This window comes from Dermacentor albipictus, chromosome 4 (genome assembly GCF_038994185.2).
Source record: "Dermacentor albipictus isolate Rhodes 1998 colony chromosome 4, USDA_Dalb.pri_finalv2, whole genome shotgun sequence".
Lineage (NCBI taxonomy): Eukaryota > Metazoa > Arthropoda > Arachnida > Ixodida > Ixodidae > Dermacentor > Dermacentor albipictus.
Genome location: NC_091824.1, coordinates 83,305,032 through 83,325,368, shown reverse-complemented (window position 1 = coordinate 83,325,368; position 20,337 = coordinate 83,305,032). Strand labels below are relative to the sequence as shown.

Genomic DNA, 20,337 nt, shown 5'->3' with positions numbered 1-20,337 from the left:
CATCACCGTTTTGGGGCCTGGTGGTGGGGCTCTGTCTCGGGAGAATAAAGAAGAGACTGGCTGCCTAAACCTCGTCTCACAAGTGGTGGAGTGTGCTGTCTGGTCCCTTCGCCCTCTCGCTCCCGGTCTCTCTCCAGCTTCACCTACGCTACATCCCTGGAGCTCCGCTCGGGTCGCCGCCTCTACCTCCTGCACTCGACCATGTCGCAAGACCAGCAGACCAGTACCTCGACATCCACCTTGCCGACTCCTGCGGGAACCCCTTCTTGGACAGTCACCACCCCTCAGAAGGATCCACCGGTATTTGCTGGGCTTCCAGGTGACGACGTTGAAGACATGGTTGGAGCTATACGAGCGCGTGAGTGACTTCAACCACTGGAACGAATCAGCAAAACTTGCTCACGTCGCCTTCTACCTAACCGGAGTTGCGAAAACATGGTTTTACAATCATGAGCTCGATTTGGTCAACTGGAGCATCTTTAAACACCAGCTACGCCAGATTTTCGCGAACTCGTCTGTCCGCTCCGATATCGCTAAGAAGAAGCTTGCTGAGCGTGTACAGCACTCAGGCGAGTCCTACACTTCGTACATAGAGGACGTCCTCGCCCTCTGCCGCCGCGTGAACACCTCGATGGCAGAGAGTGACCGTGTACGCCACCTGCTCAAGGGTATTGGGACTGCGGCATTCAATGCTCTTGTAGTGCTGAATCCCACTACCGTCGCCGACATCATCAGTACGTGTCAGCGTCTCGATGACCTTCATATGCTCCGCTTGCACCCTGACACATCTGATTTCAAGGCGTCCAACGACAGCGAGCTACGTGCTTTGATTCGCTCCATCATCCGTGAGGAACTGCACGCCCAAGCTTCGTCCAACCCTCCTGAGGTCCATCTGACGCCTCCTGGTGGCGGCCTACGCCATATCGTGAGGGAAGAGCTAGCTGCAGTGACCTGCCCGCAAATCACGAGCCCGCACCCTATCCATACGCCAACGTACGCTCAGGTTGCCTCTATAGCGCCTCGGAGATTTCAGGTTGGGGGCACTGCTGTTTACGGCCGCGCCGCGCACTGCGCTATGGGTGGAGATGGCGTTGACGAGTGATCGGCGTGTGTTGTTTTGCGGCTTTCTAAAGATAGAAAATATCGATGGCTACTTCAAGAAGAGCTGCTTACGCATGGGTGCGAGGTTGTACTATAGCAGGCACGTTTACGCAGTAAGAGAAGAATCGGTGAACGCAAGAGGCCCGTCGGACATCGTCGGCAAATGTGTCGCCCAGATGAAAAGCGTGGACTACGATGTGCGTCTTGAGGTGAACCGATCCTTTCTTCAAAAAAATAAATAAATAAATAAGTGCCTCAATATCGCTAACCGCTTCATTTTTTTTTCTTTTTTAGTTGTCAGAAAATTGCAGAAATATTTTGCACACAAGCTGTACATGCAAAGCTGGCTGTGGAGGCTGGTGCAAGCACGCCGCGGCCATGGCGATATTCGTAAATGAATACGAATATACATCTGCACGGATGTTCCATGCGCATGGAAGAAACCATCATCGCGTCCCAACGTCGATGTCAAAAAATCAATCAAGGAAGTCTTTTCCCGTACGGGAAGTTCGTTTTTTTATTTTTTTTGTGTGTGTGATGCGACTTTGCCGCTGATTGACGCAATCAATTTTGCAAGTCGACCTTCGCGAAAACCAATTCTGCAGATGGTGAACCCTGCAGCTCTTTTCTCGCAGTTTGCAGGTGTAAATTGTGCCATTAAGGAGCTTGAGGAGCGCAGGGACATGATCCAGGTGCCGTCGACGGCACATCTAGCAGACGACAGCTTCGACCGAGAGTTGCTAAAAAAAAAACTGGATACGGAGGGCAGCATACACAGTGCGCTAAGGGTCACTTCGACCTCTCCTTTTATTCTGAAAAGTCAAAACATGGTCTCAAAGATGTCTATCCCTGGAAAAGATTTCTACAAACAATTCGTCAAAAAAACATTGATCAAATATTAGAGATTGCCGAAATCACCAAGGGCCAGGCTGCCGTAAGGAGGTTTGATTTTTTATTAACATACACTTCATTATTATTCTTTATTAAGATATCCAGCCACAGTGGTATCCAGCAGGTAATGCAGACAAAATGCAATCTACACCCCTGTTTCCGATCTGATGAGAAAACTGTGCCAAGCTATTTCAAATGTTTGACAACAGGGTAAAAAATGCAGCTGCAGTCATACAGAAGACCAAATATTCACAAAATGCAGAATAGGTGTTGTGTACCGGCTTCCGTTAACCTGTGGCAACGTGTACATAGGACAAACCGGTCAGTGCATAAACACCCGTCTAAAAGAACATGAGCATTCTCTCAGTAAAGAAAACTATTCGCACTTGTCAAACCACTGTAATCTATGTCATTATGATCTGGTATTTTTCGACACCGACATTTTGTTTTCGGATAAAAACAAACACATGAAAGAAGCATTTCATATCCAAATGTGTGCTGAAAAATGCGTAAGCCAAACATCAGTTGCAATCACTGACAAAGAATTTGCTTTTTTAAATACAGGTTGAACCTTTTTAATCTGTTTCTGTTTATACTGACGACTCTTGTTGCACATGCTCAGTGCTGACAGCTGGGGTATTTATGTTCTGTGTCTTTCCGAAAATAATACAGTTGTGAGTAAGCGCTCGTGGGTCCCCATTTCACTGTGCCCTTTCCAATTGTGCGCGCTAAATATTTCACTAAGAAATATCTGTACGAGTTCCACACAAGGCCATTGGTAGTTTGCTAGTGATCTGCCTAGTGTTGCCTACAAGCCACAAACCTGTTGCTTATATAGTTGACTTTTTTTCCTTTTCCATTACATATTCTTATGCTTTGTCTGCAAGCGTGAGTGCAAAGACAATAAATGTGAAACAAGCTTGGTGTTATTACAGCAGAGTGCAAATGATGCAGCTTGCATTCACTGAGTTCCACTTTAGCGAAATTATATCAAAAGGAACCTCATTAAAAGTACTGTACACAGCGCCATGTGCACTCTGTTAAGTCAAATTTTGTTATTTTACACACAACATAGATGAACATGTTGCAGCTGCTTTTTTTAACTTTTCAACTCTAAAGCATGGTTACTGAAGCTCTGTTTGAGCTATGAGACACCATGGTAGAGGGCTCTGCATTAATTTTCGCTGCCTGGGTCTTATAATGTGCATTAAATTCACATACAGAGGTCTTTTGCATTTCTGCCCAAGGCTACAGCTTGTTCCATTGTTAATACCAAGGTGAAAATCCTCAAACTCAACACAGTTCCTATAAAATCTGTACACAAGAAGAATGATGGGCCTAGCTCTCACAATTAGGTACTCCTTGCAATACACACCTGAGGTCACATGCAATGGTTCCCTACATGATAAATGCTGGTAAAACGACTAATGCTGTCCTGAATTGCCTGCAAATGCATATAATACAACAGTGAAGGCGAACCTTTTCACGCCAGTTTCAATTTGAAGGAGTAAATCTTCGTGAAATTTCTTAATTTATTGTAGCATGTACATTAACATATAATATAGGCTGACAGGGTGAGAAGGTTCATTTCCTAATTCGGAATGAATAGCACCATGTTCTACGGCATTTGTCTTAAGATTGCTCAAGCTTTTGTGTGTTTATAATTGGCGGTTGCAGATTCACCAGGATGCAACACATTCGCATGATATCACTCATATAAGGAATGAGATCATTAGATACTCGAAAATTAAGAATATTAAACAATTTTATTCGCTGGATAGCTCTTTCAACATGGATGCGTACCTGAGCAATGTGGTAAGTTTGCTGGAGCTCATCATATGTAAATTGCATATTTCCTTTAGAGAAAGGGGGCAAGACAACAATGCCCTTGTTTCCTTCCGCTGGTGCTTTTATGCCTGGAAAACCTTTGTCGGCTAACACAACATCACCTGGCTCAATTCGATTGAGAAAGCCTGATTCTAGAGTTATGTGCGTGTCTGAACCTCGACCTCCATAAGCCTTTGATACAAAGGTCACTGCACCATTGGGCAAGATTCCAATTAAAAACTTCAATGTGTAGCATCCCTTGTAGTGTGAAAAAAGAGCTCGACGCTGTTCTGCAGTAGGTGGCTCTTCCGTTCTCACTTCAGTGCAGTCTATAATAAAACGACAGTTAGGGTAGTGTACCTTAAAGCATGCTGGCATAGTTGCCTTGACAGCAGCTTGCGGCGGTTCAGGAATGAAGTGTTGCATTGAGTAAAGAAGATTCCTCAAAACGAAAAAAAAGATGCGGCTAACAGTTGTACGATGCAGGCCAAAAAGTACAGCTATACTTGCAAATGAAATGCCAAGTTTCATCTTCATTAGGAAGATCACCATCTTTTGAGGGATAGGGACATCAACAGACCTCACGACTACAGATGAAAATAAAGACATTAGCATGGCAAACACATTTGCACTGACTCCACATAGTTCTGTGAATGCATCTTTCCTTTCGCAAAGAGAGCTGTATCCAAGGAAAACGCAGCTTCGCTCTTCTGGCCCAGTGGCGGTTGACCTCACTGCAGGTTCTGCTTGCACGCTGCTGTCTCTAGTTTCAATATGAGACACTTGTGTCGATGCATCACACTGTGACACCACAGAAAGAAACAAGCTACATGGCCCCTGGAATGAACTGTTCTCTGTCTGAGTCATCTGAAAAATTCAATATTAACATATATTATTGTCACACCTTATTGTTGTGTTGCCATGAAAATGATCAAACAGACCAAAATATAGGCATTGTATGTTGTCTGGAACAGTATACAAGTCATGGACAAAAATCTTTGAACCTATCTGTATAAGTATCAGCTAGTTAGGTACAGAAAAATATATTTTGTAGAACAGAAAATAGCAACAGAATGTAATCAGCACAACAGTTAATGTTAGCCCATAAGATTTCAAGATGCGCCTGCTTGGAACACAAACCGACTGTGTACTGTGTAAAAAAACGAGAGTCTTACCACGGACGCAAACTTGTTGCATTCTTCCGACGCGGATGTGCCCTGTGCGGAGTCAGGACTGAAGCAAACGGTGGCTTCCAAGTCTGACATTTCGTTGCGTTCTTCCAGTGCCGCTGTGTCGTCCTCTGAATTCAAGGAGACGGCAGTTTGACACGTTGGAGCAATGACTGGTCGCAGCGCGCTCCGTCGCTGAATCCTAGAAGAACGAGACAGAAAGCATGAGTGTTACTGCGTAAGAAGGTGCCCGAATGCACCATCGGGGCAAAACTACGAAGTTTCACTTTCAAGGTTCCACCAAGTGTTTCAAAACTTGTACTCAGAAGACTTCCCTTACGTAGTACTGCCCATGATTGGTCGTCGGCGCTGCGACTTCACCTTTATCATGCCGATTATTTTCACGTGTTGCGGGCGCCCGCGCGCCGGCCGAACGCTCACGTAGTTTTCCAAACAATGATTCCGAACTTCCGATAATCATGCTACACTAGTAAAAGTCGGCACGAAACTATTCTCTACTTACCTTTCAAATCTTCCCAGTTTTGTCTGGGGCAAGGCGGCATCACTCTTTTTGTAGCAAGGTGGAAATATTGTTGGAATGTACGCTGGGTGCTGAGCGATGTTGCTTCTCTCGTTTCCCACGAAGTGAGCACTGCATATTCGCGTTTCATTCCTTTTCGGTTGCCACAGCTCTCCCTCTGAGCTGTTAGAAAGCAAGAAGATAACGTGTCTGAATACATAAGGCGCACAGACTGGCATTATAAAGGCAAAAGGCGCAGCCCATCAGAAACAGGTCAAAAGAACACAGACGACACACACATTTGGCGCTTTGGTGTGTGTTGTCTGTGTTCTTTTGTTCTGTTTTTGATGCGCAACTACTTTGCCTCCATCATGATATGCCAAGAAGCCCAATGTGCAACATTAAACTGGCATCAATCGATAGTAAGACATGTTTACCTTGCTCGGCGGACAGCTGCGATCCACCTCTGTCTTCTTTCAGTCTCATACGATTTCCAAGGAAAACGGTAGAATTTGATCGGCGGCAATTTTCCAGCAGTGTTCCTGTAGCTGTTGTGACAGCCATAAACGCAGCAATACGGCGAATTGTCTTTCCTGGACCCGGTTTTCACAACCACGCGACGAGGCGCCATGCTCCCCTACGTTGTCAACGCGTCCACTTCGCATTCACCCCCAACCTATAATCGCCGTTACCCGCGACAGAGGGCGCTACGTGCGCGGCTTGAAGCTGCAGTGCACGAGGCCTATAGCGCCACCCCCCCAGCAGCCACCACAACACGCACCTGCACCGCACATGTCCCTGAATCCTCTCACTGCAAGACCACTGCCTGTTCCGTCTTATAACACATGGAGCCCACCTCGACCGGTTTGTTACTACTGCGGCATCCGTGGCCACATTTCCAGGTTTTGCCGACGCCGTCAGCAAGATGAAAGACGTGGCTATGACGGCTTTGAAAGGGATCAGTTTTCTGGCCCTGTACCACGACGTCGGCGTACTGACTACGTTTATTATCCACCACGTTCCCCATCTCCACAGGACTTCAACACTGCCAGTTCATCGCGTTTCCCGCGTCGTCGCTCTCCATCACCGCTGCGGCGCTCTTCTTCCCCTCTACTACCGGCTACTTCGTCCTCCGATCATCGCCCGGAAAACTAAATGGTGCAGCTTCAGGAGGGGAAGCTGCATCTTTTGGACAACGTGAAATGCCTCCGGAGCGCCCGTCAAATGTACTTTTGGTGTTTGTTGAAGGTGTCCGAATCGAAGCCTTGGTTGACACAGGTGCATCGCTTTCCGTTATTAGTGCTGACTTGTGTTCTCGATTGCGAAAAGTGAAGACACCGTATAATGGCCCTCCCCTTCGTTGTGCTAATGCAGTTCTTGTTCAGCCCTCCAGTGTTTGCACTGCGCGCGTTTTCATTGATGGCATCCTCCACCACATTCAGTTCGTCGTGCTGTCTTCGTGCACTTACGCGATGATTTTGGGATGGGACTTCCTGTCCTCCGCCTCAGCTTTAATCTCTTGCCGTCAGCGAACTATTCATATGACAGACACTGAATCTTCGTCCTCTGTCAATGATCACAGCCTGCGTTTTGTCACGTCTACCGACTGTTTCATTCCCGCGGGCACTGAGCATATTCTGACGCTGACTTCCGACACTATTATTAATGGTGATGTGTTCCTTGCACCGAGTGGTTACTGCATTTCTGGTAGGCTTAGCCTTACTCCTAGCCTAGTACGGTTTCAGGACGGTAGAGCCTCAGTCGCTGTTCATAACCCTACTTCTTCGCCAGTTGTGCTCTCCCAGGGCTCTACTGTGACATGCTTTACTGACACCGAACCTCTTTCACTGGTACCGCTTCACACCGAATCACCACCTTTGTCTACCACAACTGATTATCACACTGCTGCCGCTGCTTTAACGGCCGCGATAAATCCCGATTTGACCACTGCGCAGAAAGAAGACCTTCTGGCACTCCTGCACAAACACAGAGCCTTATTTGACGTCCACTCCAAGCTTCTGGGGTGCACTTCCGTCGCAGTACATCGCATCGAAACCGAAGGCAGTTCGGTTGTACGCCGCCGCCCGTATCGCGTGTCTTCCGCAGAACGGAAAATCATTGCGGATAACGTTGATGACATGCTCAAAAGAGACATCATTCGGCCATCCTCCAGTTCTTGGTCGTCTCCTGTCGTGCTGGTTCGCAAGAAAGACGGCTCCGTACGATTCTGCGTCGATTATCGAGCCCTTAATAAGATCACGCGCAAAGACGTATATCCGATGCCAAGCATTGACGATGCCATTGACTCCCTCCAGGGTGCAGAATATTTCTCTAGTCTAGACCTCCGATCCGGATGCTGGCAAATCCCCATGCACGAAGCGGACAAGGACAAGACAGCCTTTGCAACGCCAGACGGAGTTTAACGTCATGCCATTCGGTTTATGTAATGCCCCTGCAACATTTGAACGCATGATCGACACAGTTTTACGTAGCCTTAAGTGGAAGACCTGTCTGTGCTATTTAGATGACATCGTTATCTTTTCTACAACTTTTAGTCAGCACCTTGAGCGCTTGGACGAAGTTTTCACTTGCATTTCCAACGCTGGACTCCAACTCAACACAACGAAATGCCATTTTGCCAGAAAGCACATCAAAGTATTGGGCCATCTTATCAGCAAAGATGGCATTCGACCGGATCCCGAAAAGGTTGCTGCCGTGCATCGCTTCCCTCGCCCTGAAAATCAAAAGCAATTACGAAGTTTCTTAGGCCTGGCATCCTACTTCCGCCGCTTCATCAGTCATTTTGCAGCCATGGCGTCGCCGCTACACAAGTTGCTCACGTCGGGCTCTGCTTTCCCTTGGACAGATGAATGCGAACTTTCTTTCCAAGCCCTCAAGCAGGCATTAACCAGCGACCCTGTCCTCTGTCACTTCGATGACAACGCACCGACTTGCTTGCACACCGACGCTAGTGGCCATGGGATCGGTGCTGTACTTTTACAGCGTGATACCACCTCACGAGAGAGAGTTGTTGCCTATGCCAGTCGCGCACTAACACCTGCCGAAACGAATTACTCGATCACAGAACAGGAATGTCTCGCAGTAGTTTGGGCGGTCCAAAAATTTCGACCATATCTTTACGGACGCCATTTCACGGTCATAACCGACCACCACGCCTTATGCTGGTTGTCGTCAATCAAAAATTTGTCCGGACGACTTGGTCGCTGGGTGATACGATTACAAGAGTACGACTTTGACGTTGTCTACAAGTCTGGGAAAAAGCATCAAGATGCCGACGCTCTCTCTCGCTGCCCGCTGCCATTATTAGCTTCGAGTACACCTCTCCATTGCTCGCCAATTGATGATGAGACTAAGTCGTCACTCCCGTTATTACCTCTCATGGTTACTGACACGTTATCTTCCAATCACCTCACTCACCTCGCCTCGTGTCAACGTTCTGACCCCTACTGCGACAGCATCATCCAACGCCTGTGCGGAACTACATCTGCACCAAATGCCAGATTACGTCGACAACTGCGACTATTTAAGCTTGACAACGATGTGCTGTACCGCTACATATACAACTCCGACGGACACAGCTGGGTACCTATTCTTCCACGCTCGATGCGCACACAAGTGCTTGAAGCCTTGCACGACGACCCATCTGCTGGCCATTTGGGATTCCACAAAACATACCACCGCGTTAGGAGCCGTTTCTTTTGGCCAGGCATGTCTACCTTTGTGGCCAAGTACGTCGCTTCTTGCGTTCAGTGCCAACGGCGGAAACGACCGACTTCGCCTCCTGCTGGGCTTTTACAGCCCATCCCATGTCCCGAGACACCGTTTGCCACCGTTGGGATAGACCTAGTCGGCCCTCTGCCCATAACGCCAGCGGGTCATCGATGGGTCGTGACAGCTGTTGACCAGCTCACACGTTACGCAGAGACCGCTCCTCTACGCTCTAGTTCAGCCTCCGACATCGCCACCTTCTTTCTAGATGCCATTGTGCTGCGCCATAGTGCCCCTCGTGTACTGTTAAGCGACCGCGGCAAGACTTTCATGTCAGCAATGCTCGCAGAAGTACTCGGAGCTTGTGGCACACTTCATAAGACGACATCCGCATATCACCCGCAAACAAATGGCTTAACCGAGCGATTTCATCGCACACTGATAGACATGATATCGATGTATATCGGGCCAAACCACGATAATTGGGACAAACTTTTACCTTTCGTGACTTTTGCTCACAACACCGCTATCCAACGAACTACGGGATACTCACCTTTCTACCTAGTTTTCGGCCGTTCACCGACATTCACCATCGACGCCGCTTTCTTCAATGCTCCAACTAACACCTCAGACAGTACGCCCGAACAGTTCGTTTCGAGACTTGAGGAATGCCGTCAACGTGCTCGTTTCAACACAGAAGTCAGCCAGCAAGATCGCAAGCAACGTTACGACATCTCTCGTCGCGACGTCTCCTTTCGTCCCGGAGAAGAAGTGCTTCTTTGGACGCCCATTCGTGCACCCGGTTTGTGCGAGAAGTTTGAATCCCGCTTTCTTGGACCCTATATTATTAACGAACAAACATCCCCCGTGAACTATCGCGTTACTCCCGTAGACGTTTCTTCCGACCATCGTTGTCGTGGTTCGGAGATCGTTCACGTTTCGCGCCTAAAACGATTCGTTCGGCGTTCCCCTCCTGGCTAAGTCGCGGCCTGGCTGGCCGCTTGCGCGTGCGGGGCAATTAGTGTGAGCATTATTCATACGCTTCATATTCTCACCTGTACATACTCATCATCACCGTTTTGGGGCCTGGTGGTGGGGCTCTGTCTCGGGAGAATAAAGAAGAGACTGGCTGCCTAAACCTCGTCTCACAATATATATATATATATATATATATATATATATATATATATATATATATATATATATATATATATCCGGGCTGCTTCTCACCTAAACGCAAGGACTGCGACACCCACAAGGCAAACCTGACATATATTGAGCAACTCCTCTGGGCTAAAGCCTAGGGTGGAACTTCAACTTAAAACACTTCGGGCTCGGATTTAGCGGTGTCCAGCACGGATCCTGCAGTCCAGCTGTGGATCATCAACATATGGGCTTTGGAGATCGTCGAAAGTCAAAGGCTGACGACCACCTCACGCCGCCTGGAAGAAGAAGTAACCGAGTAATTCACAAAATTTAAGATTTGACGAAAATAAAGTTTGCCTACTCCTCCTCGAAGGGGTGAGGAGGGAGTCATGCACTTGACCGGGGACAGAGGTGTGGGGCAGGCAGAATTCTGGTACACAGCAATTTCCAAGAGAACGGACGGGGGAGGCATGGGCCCTGCGTATCACCTGCTCTTTCCTGACTGCGCCCCTGGCACATACTCCATGTCACATACTCGGAGACCTAGTCCATCGGTTGGTTCCGAATCCGGTTCCCTCAGCGCATGTGCCCGATGCTCTACACATTAGACCTTGGACTACCCAGAGCACTGCACGGACCTGATTTTTCGACCCGGGCCTGACCCGGGCACGCTTACGAAGCCCGGAGCAAAGCCTGGGCTCGTGATACCAAGCCCGGGCGTACGTGACCTAGCCCAGCCCAGCCCGGGCTCAGGCGTTTATTACTAGCTTAGCTAGGGTCCGCGTGTGTTCTCTTCTCGTTGCTGTCGGATTGCCTGGGCTTGATCGGTGCGTCGACAGCGATCACTTTCACGGGTGTGTTCTCGCCGCCACTCGTCGAAGGCTGCCAATTCCTCGGGGGAACGCACAACGCGTGGCCGTCCTATCCGTTTACCGAGAATTAACTGAACGGAAGCGAAGCCACAACACCACAACAACCACAAACCACCAAAATATGTGAGCCAATACAAGCTTCGCTTTAAAATTACTGCACCCGAAAACGATGCCACGACAATAGGCTTGTGCGAAGGCCAGCGGAAGGCAAAAATCTACATGTTCTTGCGCAAAAGCAGCAGGTCTTCCTCTCTTGTAGTACGTACCCGGCTGCACTAAAATTGAGCTCGCTATAGCTACTTGCAGATTTTATTCACCGTATGGATCAGCCTCACCTTCTCGGGGTGTAATCAACTACAGTGTATAAGCAATAAAAGACTGAAATATTTGTTTCTCCCATGGGAACATCAGTAATCTGGCCCATTGCCTGAGCGGTTAGTGTTCCACTGGTGCGCATGCATTTACCTTGTTCGTACGATTCGGTTGTATGAGGTCATTGAGCATGCGAATACACGAATTCACGAGCATACAGCGTAAAATAAATGCACACGTAGCAGGATACACCTCTTGCGTTAGCGGTCAGATAATATAATAGTATCGAGATTGGTAATCGTGCAATCGCAAAAGCGATAACAGGGAAATGGTTTGAAGAGAGGTCTTTTGTATAATTTATTTTTCCTTAATTACGCGGAAACAATGTTTGTTTTTGTGGAAAAATATGAGAACTTCATTTGTAATTGTTTTTGTTGTGTTTTTTTTTCTTTGTTAAAGTATACTAAGAGCCAGCTCTTTTCACGTGTCGCTTCAGCTTGGCACAGAATGCCTTGGACCATGCAATACACAACGTTCCCGTGTGCTCAAAGGTCCGACTCGAAGGCGGTTTAATGAGTGGGCCTGAGTCCGCCCTGGGCCTGTACCTTCAAGCCCAAGTCCAGCCCGGGCCCGCGGCTTCAAGCCCAGGCTCAGCTTCGGCCCGTTGAATAACGCTTCGGCCGGGCTGAGCCCAGGCTCGCGCGCTTTCGCGCCAGCGCAGGCCCGTGCACTGCTATACTACCTATAGTGACCCAAGTTGGTGGGAAAATGATTATAGACAGACATATATGCAGATGCATAAATACTGAAAAGTGTGCGAAGTATCCTAAGAAAGTTGATCACATTAAAACGCGCCAAGTGCACCAAAGAACATGAAGGACGTTGCATGTTTATGAAGTTCTTATATTTGTGCTCATTGGCTTCTCTTTGTCGCACATTGACGTAGCGTTCACGAGCCATCGGTTATTTCCCATGACTTGCAGCCGCCCTAGTGTACGATGAACGAAATTTCGTATGCAATGGTCTGAACGTACTACTTTGTTTCGCCGAACGTTCGTGGCATGGTTTGGTACAGTTCGATCCTCCGCCAGACATCCGTGCATGACTGCGGTATCCACTTCGCCATTTCTTAAAGGAGGGGGAACTATATGCCGCTTCTTTTCTGTTGCAAAGCCGTGGAAGAGCTTGTAAAGATCACTCTAATAATCCATCAACGGCGACGACCAGCGATGCGACTGGTCGTCGGCAGCGTTAATTGATTTTGACTTCTAGCCGACTGGTACAGAAAACTGGTCCCCGTGTAGTCGCTCATTTGTCTTATGGATGCACTCAGCTGCAGAAGAGCGAACTGTTAGATGTGTGCTACTAACTGCGTGAAGCACCTGTGCGCAACGCACTTTGCGTGCGTGGAGATTCCTGCACGCTGTACCTTTCACTCTTCAATAGCAAAATGCACTGGGCGGTGTTGCCACGGTTCGCGCGCGCGTTTTTGCAGCGGACAATGTGAGAACCCGCGCCGTCTTCTCGACACGCCGGTACAGCTACTGCACAAAAGCACGGAAGCACATAGGTGATGCTCGCACAAGTAGACAGCACAAAACAGACTTGCAGTCAGTCAAATTAGAAGCGAGCATGCCTCCACCAATGCTATGTCGTCGACTGGCGCGTCCAACGAACTCTCATTATCGATTCAGGCTGGTAAAAAAGTCCCTTCAAGAAAGACCTCAACTCTAACTGGCGTTATGACTGGCTGATATAACGAAGGTTATAATATATGCGTACCCGTGTGGATCTTTCTGAAGTTTCGTTTCACGACGAAGAAAATATCCCCTTGTAGCTATATAGAAATCTGACGCAAATTGAACTACTTTTTTCTTTAATTTCAAGGCTGGTCGCCCTGCCTCTTTATGTTCCTTGTCTTAGTCTTTGTGATTTTTAACAGTCGTTCAAAAGTGTGAACCAAGTTGTCCGTATAGTTAAGCCGGCAGCGCCACTTTTCAACAGAAAATATCCGTATAAACTTCACGAAAGAAAACAATATGTCGCTGTTTCGCCCGAAAAGCGAAGCATTGTAGCGATAGCAAAGTATTAGGCAGCTGCACGAAGTATGGCTCGTAGCTTTATCGGTCGTATAAATTGCAGTAAACATTCGCGTACTGTAATTAAAATAACAAGCTTGGTGTTACGCAGGCACAAGTAAAACAGATCTCGTTCGATGACCGCGAACACGCGTTCACAACGCTGGCGTGATCAAGGGAGCAGGCAGATGGGAGCGGAAGGCTTCTTGCTGCCTCTCGCTGCAACGCGCCTCCGAGAAGTAAGATCACGTGACTTCCAACATTAGGTGCGCGGGAAGACGGCGCGCATAAAGCCACCAGCAAACCCCGCTCTCCAGCTTTGCACCCGGCGCAGATTACTTCCAAGATAGGGCGCCCCGGTCGCGTCAACCGCGCGGACAGCAAGCGCAGCCACGGCCGGGCTAGAGGAGAAGACGCCGCTCACCTGGCGCCCCTCCCCCAAGCGCACGCTTGTTCACATGAGACCGACCGCCTTTAGCTCCATCGCATTTCCGCGGCGTGCTGCTGTTTCTGGTGCACTTTCTCTCCCTCTACTTTCATTCCCTACCCCCTGTGCAGCGCGGTTGAGGTGTCCTCTGCTGAGAGACAGTTACTGCGCTGCACTTAACCCCAACCTTTCCTTCCCATCTGCAAGAATCTCCTTCTCTCAACGTTGGGCGCAGGGGACGGGCGTCAAGCCGTCGTACCTCTCGGCAACCCGCCGCAGTGGCTTAACGGCTATGGTGTTGCGCTGTTAAAGAAGAGGTCGCGGTATCAAATCCCGGCCGCAGCGGCCCCTTTTCGACGGGGGCGAAATGCAAAAACGTCCGTGTCCAGTTCATAGAGGGCACGTTAAGAACCCTTGGTGGTCAAAATTATTCCGGAGTCCTCCACTACGGCGTGTCTCATGATCGAATCTTGGTTTTGGCTCATAAAACCTCAGAATTCATTCATTCGTTCCTTCTCGGCTCACCGCCGCACGATTTTCCTCGCTCCTACAGCATACGGCGCGCGAAGTCCGATGGGATCTTATCGTACTTGGACTTTATACGGACCATTGAGGCGACGATGACGGCGAGAATTCGCCTGGAGTGTCCCGATAATTGCTATCGCAATAAAACATTTGAAAGCGCGAAACTCCTATTGGCAGGAGAGAGAGAGAAATAGCTTTTATTTATGTAGCCGGCAGATTGGTTTGCCAACCCCGCCTAGATGGCGGCCAGAAGCGCTTGAGCTCTAGCGGCATCCTGGGTCTGCTGGACGGCCAAAAGTTGGTCTTCGCGGGCCGAGCTGAGCAACACGGTCTCCCACTGCTTCCGATCCTTATTTTTTGGCCCTGTCGGGGCGCCCGAGGGCAGGCCCAGATAATGTGATCCAGGTCCGCATTTCTTGACAAAATTTACAATTGGCCGAATATTGGTCTGGGTAATAATGATTATAAGTCACCGGATTTGGAAACGTATTTGTTTGAAGGAGGCGCCATGCCACCGCCTGCTGCTTTTAGGTGATGGGTGTGCGGGAGCAAGACGCACCCTCCCCAATCTGTAATGGTTAGTTATTTCCCTGTAGCCAACCATCCGGTCCCCTGTCAGTCCCAGCCCCGGCGCCCCAGTGGCTCGGCTTGTGAGTCCTCGAGCCACGGGGTCGGCCGCCTCATTGCCGTCGAGGGAGGAGTGCGCAGGCACCCAGATGATATGGACAACCCGCTGACGGCGGAAGTTTGCCAGGATACGTTGTGATTCCGGCGAAATGCGCCCCTTTGCGTAATTTAAGAAATAAATTTTTTGAAGTGCACGGGTATATTTGACGGCAACTGAGGCGAGCACGTTGATGGAAGGTCACGTGGTACGTATACGGTTTTAATGAGTATGGAACGACATCTCGTGTAATTTTGCACAATGTTCTGTGTGAATATATAAATGCAAATTTTTCATTTTTGGGATAACACAGCAACTGTCTTCATCAACGGGAAGTAAGAGGTTTTCATGTTCACTGTAACCTTATTGCCCACTCCTTTTAATCATTTGCAGCCCACAACTACGCTTCCATATACCCTTGAAGTTCTGTGCATTTCGCATCGTATACAGAGTCGGTATCGATGCCCGGCGCAATGTCTTTTTCATTAAATGGCGCTGTGATTATGGGCCTCTAGGTTGGAATCACATGCGACAGCAGTGTCGGATAAAAACATGCACGAAACAAGTATGAAAACAGTTGACAGATGGGCGAGTATGACGGCCGTTTCACGGCAGGGGAAGTGTCCCAAGTAGCAAAACAAAGATCGAGATAAGTCGATTGTCGCTTTCCTATCATTGCCCTGTCCATTCAAAGTGATTGCAGTTGCACCATCCACAATTTTCTACTTCTTACTCCACTGGCCGCACTCAGAATAGTAACGCCTCGATTTCCTATGTCAAGTGCGGCTTGTTCGCGGCTTTCCACACTTGCTGAAACAGTGCGCGCTTTTTACAACCCGGTTAAGTTGGGCAGTCAATCGGATGTTGCCCGCAGAACGTTTGTAAATTGGGAAGAGGCAATGCCATTTTTTTTTCTTTTGACATCTCTATGCTGTTAATTCTATAATTATCCTGTAGGTCAAAGAATCCGCGGTGAAGGGTCCGCTGGATGCAAAAACAGGCCACATGCTTCCTGTGGGCAATGTGCCTCGTTCTGCACGTAGCAAACCATGACACCGCGAAAGGCTTCTCTAAAGAACACCTGGAGTAGTTGCCCAGACATCAGTGCAACTGGGAATTGAAGTAAATGTGATAAGAAGACACAATTACCTTGCCCTGCTAGGAGTATTGTTTCTTTACGCTATCTTCGTCTTCTCAGAATGTTTGCCGTCGTTTCCCCGTTGCAGGGCAGATATAGAGGAGACTCTGACAGTACATGCAATATACTTTGAAGTTCTGTTCGCGTTCAGCGAGAGAGAAAAAGAAAATCATTACAGCTCAAAATGTGCGGTGAAAGAAACTCGGGGTTTACAAAGTTTGCATTCGTTCACCGCCTCGTTTAGTGTTTCAAGATCTGCATACTGACTTTCAAGCCTGTAGTCATTGAAATTGCCGCTACATGCGAGATTTCCCAACGGGTCCCTTCAGAAGCCGCAAGTTCGTGTTGTGACCCCGCTCCCTAGCTACGTACGCCCCTGCCCAGGTGTATATATCTTCAACTGATACGTAAGACGCCATCAGGTGGTATTATGCTCGTGTGTTTTAATCTACGAGCCACCATGCAAACTATGCTAAATTTAAGCGGACCCTCAAATGCTCAAGATCCAAGCTTTAAAATTTTACGCTTCGACTTCGTCGTAACGGTTTTCCAGAATGCAGCGTACGCGTGGTCTATCTTTTAGATTCGCTGCTTCCGATCATTTATAGCGTTGTAGCTTACGGGAGGGTGCGGTGGCGTTTGTAACACTTTTCCGTGGTGCATGCCACCGATTCGCTATGTATCCTTGGAAGTTGTCCTGCCAGTTGGTCTCTTTCGAACGGCTATACGAATGGCGGCCGTGTTGCCGCAACGATTGCAAAGGTTTCCCTCACGATATAACCGTTTTCGAGGAAATCAGGTAGTGAGGAACTTCTACAATTGCTTCAGCGTCCCCCCCTTTTTTTTTTCTCCAAATCGAAGGTTTCACTTGCAGACAAGACAGTCACGTCTTGGAGCGTCCAAATCTTTCACCTGCGGTTGCAGTGGGCGAGGGGTACTCGTTGCATAAGCGCTCTAGCGGGCTTATCTTCAATTTACGATCTAAGGGCATTCATAAAGTTGGCAGCCCTTACGAGCTGGAGATTTCGAACGACGCTGCCATGGAGATTCCTTCGTTCGGTTTCCGCTAAGCGTTTGCCGTGTAGTCGCACCCGCGCTCCCTGCCGGGGAAGAGCTGCCGATCTTGCCGGGCTTGCGTTTCGATTGTGTTCGGCCGTGCGCGTCCCCCAAATCTGTAAGCAATGAATACAAGAACGGCCCCAGATAAGGGGCGGCAGCTGCCGTGCAAGATAGGCGGGTCCTCGACTGATTGAACGACGTTCCCGCCGTGCTTCTGCAGGAATAAAGCGCAACGCTTATCGATATCGCCGTGCAGCTCATAGACAGGCGACAAACAATAACCGTACACAGCCGACTCCAGTCCGCACAGCCCCACCGACACACCCCGCTATGGAAAAGGTGAGTCCAGTCAATGCTCATTCCTCTGTCAGTGCCTCCGGTCATTCCATGGCCGACCGTTGCCTGGCTGCTCTACGCGTTTTGAGTGGGCGTGTATTCGTTGCAGCGGTTAAAACACGTTGGCGGGCTAGTTGGTTCCAGTGGGCTGCCAAGCGACGCTATCTCAAGTTTGGGCCTCTTTGTCGAAGCGATATGTCAAGACGTCCGAGAAGAGTGTGCCAACTCCTTCTGACATGAGCACTGAGCGTCACGCTGGACTTACGGATCGAGCGCTAATACAGTCTGCAATCTTCCTATACGCGCTCAGTTTCTGTAGGAGGTGGGGTCAGCCGTGAATATTCTGGCCGGCACAAGCCCACTCCGACGCAATACATCGTACAATCCTAGCGATATCGGAGTTATTTGGTGCATGGGCCAGGCCGGGTGAGGGGGATATTAAGCCGATGGTCGCTTTCCTGTCATTTCCCTGTCCATCAACCCAATCCACTCACCACCAACCATTTCCCACTTCTTATTCCACTGGCCGCACTCAGAATAGCAACGCCTCGATTTCCTGTGTCAAGTGCGGTTTGTTCGTACTTTTCCACACTTGCGGAAACGGTACTCGCTTTTTATACGACCCGGTTGAGCAGTCAATCGGATGTCCACCGCAGTACGTTTGTAAAGTGAGAAGAGGCAAACTTTTCTCTTTCTTTTTCTTTGACGTCTCGATGCTGTCTTTCTATTTTCCTAGCAAGTACATCCTTAGCTTCATTTGCGATCGCAATAAGTCCCGAACTGCGTTACGAATGTGCGAAACTGTAGAACTCGAGAACTGTATGTGTGCCAACCGCGTACACATTTTACGCAGGTATCGCTTCCGCGCTACACAGATATGTATGGCTATACGCGCGCCTATCGACAAAATGCGATCGTCGTCGTGGCCTTCAATGCATCTGACTGACCTCGCGAGGTGCGAGACAAGTATATCTAGCCTCACCGCCGATAGCTTATCTTTTAATGTTCTGTTGGCTCTTGTCGATCTTGACTCCTGCCGGGGAAGTTCCGACGCAGCCACTTGCAACCGTCAGCGCAACCTTGAATACGCACTTCGTAATCTTCTCAGATGGTGATGATAAATGTTATTGTTAAGTATACTGTATTAGGATGCATGCGAAGGCCAGATATGCGTAATTAAGAATTCAGTCGTTGTCACGAATGTTTAATTCACGTGCGTATACGTTTGCCACATTTTGCGACTTGCCGAAGAAACAGAAAAGGTTTGAGTGTCGACGTCTTCCGATGGTTTCCGATGTGAACATGGGACAACGCGCAGAACGCCGCCAGCATGTAAGGTTGAGGGCGCGAACAAGTGCCACGATACCTCAGTGTGTGCTATACTCGAACCATCTTTTGAGACGGCAGGTTTTTCCATTTCCGTAGCGGAGGTATCTTTCTCGTTTCCTCTCTTTTTTTTTTTCCTTATCGATCTCATGATACGCTATCTCTACATGCATATACCAAGGCGAAAGAACCGCACCAACGCTCTTCCCGCTGAAACTACTCTTTCTTTTCTTTTAAATCTCTGACGTCACTACATCCTGGTCCCGATGTTAGACAATACGTTTTTGCTTAATTGTTTGCGTAATACGTTACTCTGCTAGTACTTGATTTATGTCATATAGATCGCAAATAAAGACGGGGACAGTGGAAGAGAACACAAAAACGACACGGACCGCCCGCGTCATTTTTGTGTTCTCTTCCGCTGTTCCCGTCTTTATTTGCGGTCAATATGATATGCAGTAAACACCTACTAGGCCAAACTGAAGTTCTTCTGTAGTAATTCATTCATTCATTCCTCTGTCGCGTGATCTATTATGCGGGTTTACACAGGGTGTCCCAACTATCACGCGCCAAGATTTAGAAATATGCAAATGCCGCATAGCTGGACAGAACCAAGGTAATGCTGTTTTCTGTCGCGTGGAGATATTCAGAATATATTTTGCATTCAGCCTAGTTACATAATTAGTCGTAATCAACTTCCTCAATATTATAGTTCGATGAAAAATGTCAATGAGAAAATTGTAGAGCAGTGTGAAAAACTCCTGATACAGCTTTTTGTTGCTCAATACGTGCTACATAAAAGTTACATAATTGCATAGTTATGCTACATAATTACTGTGGTAAGCAAACCCTTTACAGTAAGCTACGAAGCAAATTAATATATGAACCTCGAACACGCACCCAAACTGCGGAGACTAACATATAACTTTACAAATACCAGAAAAATCAATACCCGACCATATACAATTACTGGAAAGGGGAACTTCATCAAAAGCAGTTAGAAAATAATAATACTCCTAGCCGAAGAATACGAAACTTCTCACAGTATTTAAATATTCCAAACGTGGTACATGTATCAGTGTGTAATAGGGCCCTAAAGATCTTGCAAAAAACCAAAGGAAGCACGTGATACCCACAATGATCAGTGCATTCTATAATACAAGTTGACGTACACCGTAGCGCACACACTGTTTGCGTCTGCTAGCCACGCCCATTTG

The 20,337-nt window shown here is 48.2% G+C and overlaps 2 protein-coding genes across 2 annotated transcripts in view; one reads left to right on the top strand and one right to left on the bottom strand.

The window, feature by feature from the left end:
• Positions 1-1,874: 1,874 nt before the first annotated feature.
• LOC135901182 (uncharacterized) lies at positions 1,875-6,225 on the bottom strand. Its single transcript, XM_065430870.2, has 4 exons — positions 5,946-6,225; positions 5,512-5,691; positions 4,995-5,190; positions 1,875-4,686 (listed from the first exon to the last, which is right to left on the bottom strand). The coding sequence occupies exons 1-4, from the start codon at positions 6,137-6,139 to the stop codon at positions 3,625-3,627; spliced, it is 1,632 nt and encodes a 543-aa protein (XP_065286942.1). The 5' UTR covers positions 6,140-6,225; the 3' UTR covers positions 1,875-3,624.
• Positions 6,226-17,455: 11,230 nt separating this feature from the next.
• LOC135901199 (leucine-rich repeat-containing protein 24-like) overlaps positions 17,456-20,337 on the top strand; it is a 35,139-nt gene continuing 32,257 nt past the window's right edge. Inside the window, exon 1 of the mRNA XM_065430883.2 lies at positions 17,456-17,797. Within this exon, the coding sequence (XP_065286955.1) occupies positions 17,789-17,797 (9 nt within the window). The 5' untranslated portion in view covers positions 17,456-17,788. The remainder of the gene's footprint in view (positions 17,798-20,337) is intronic.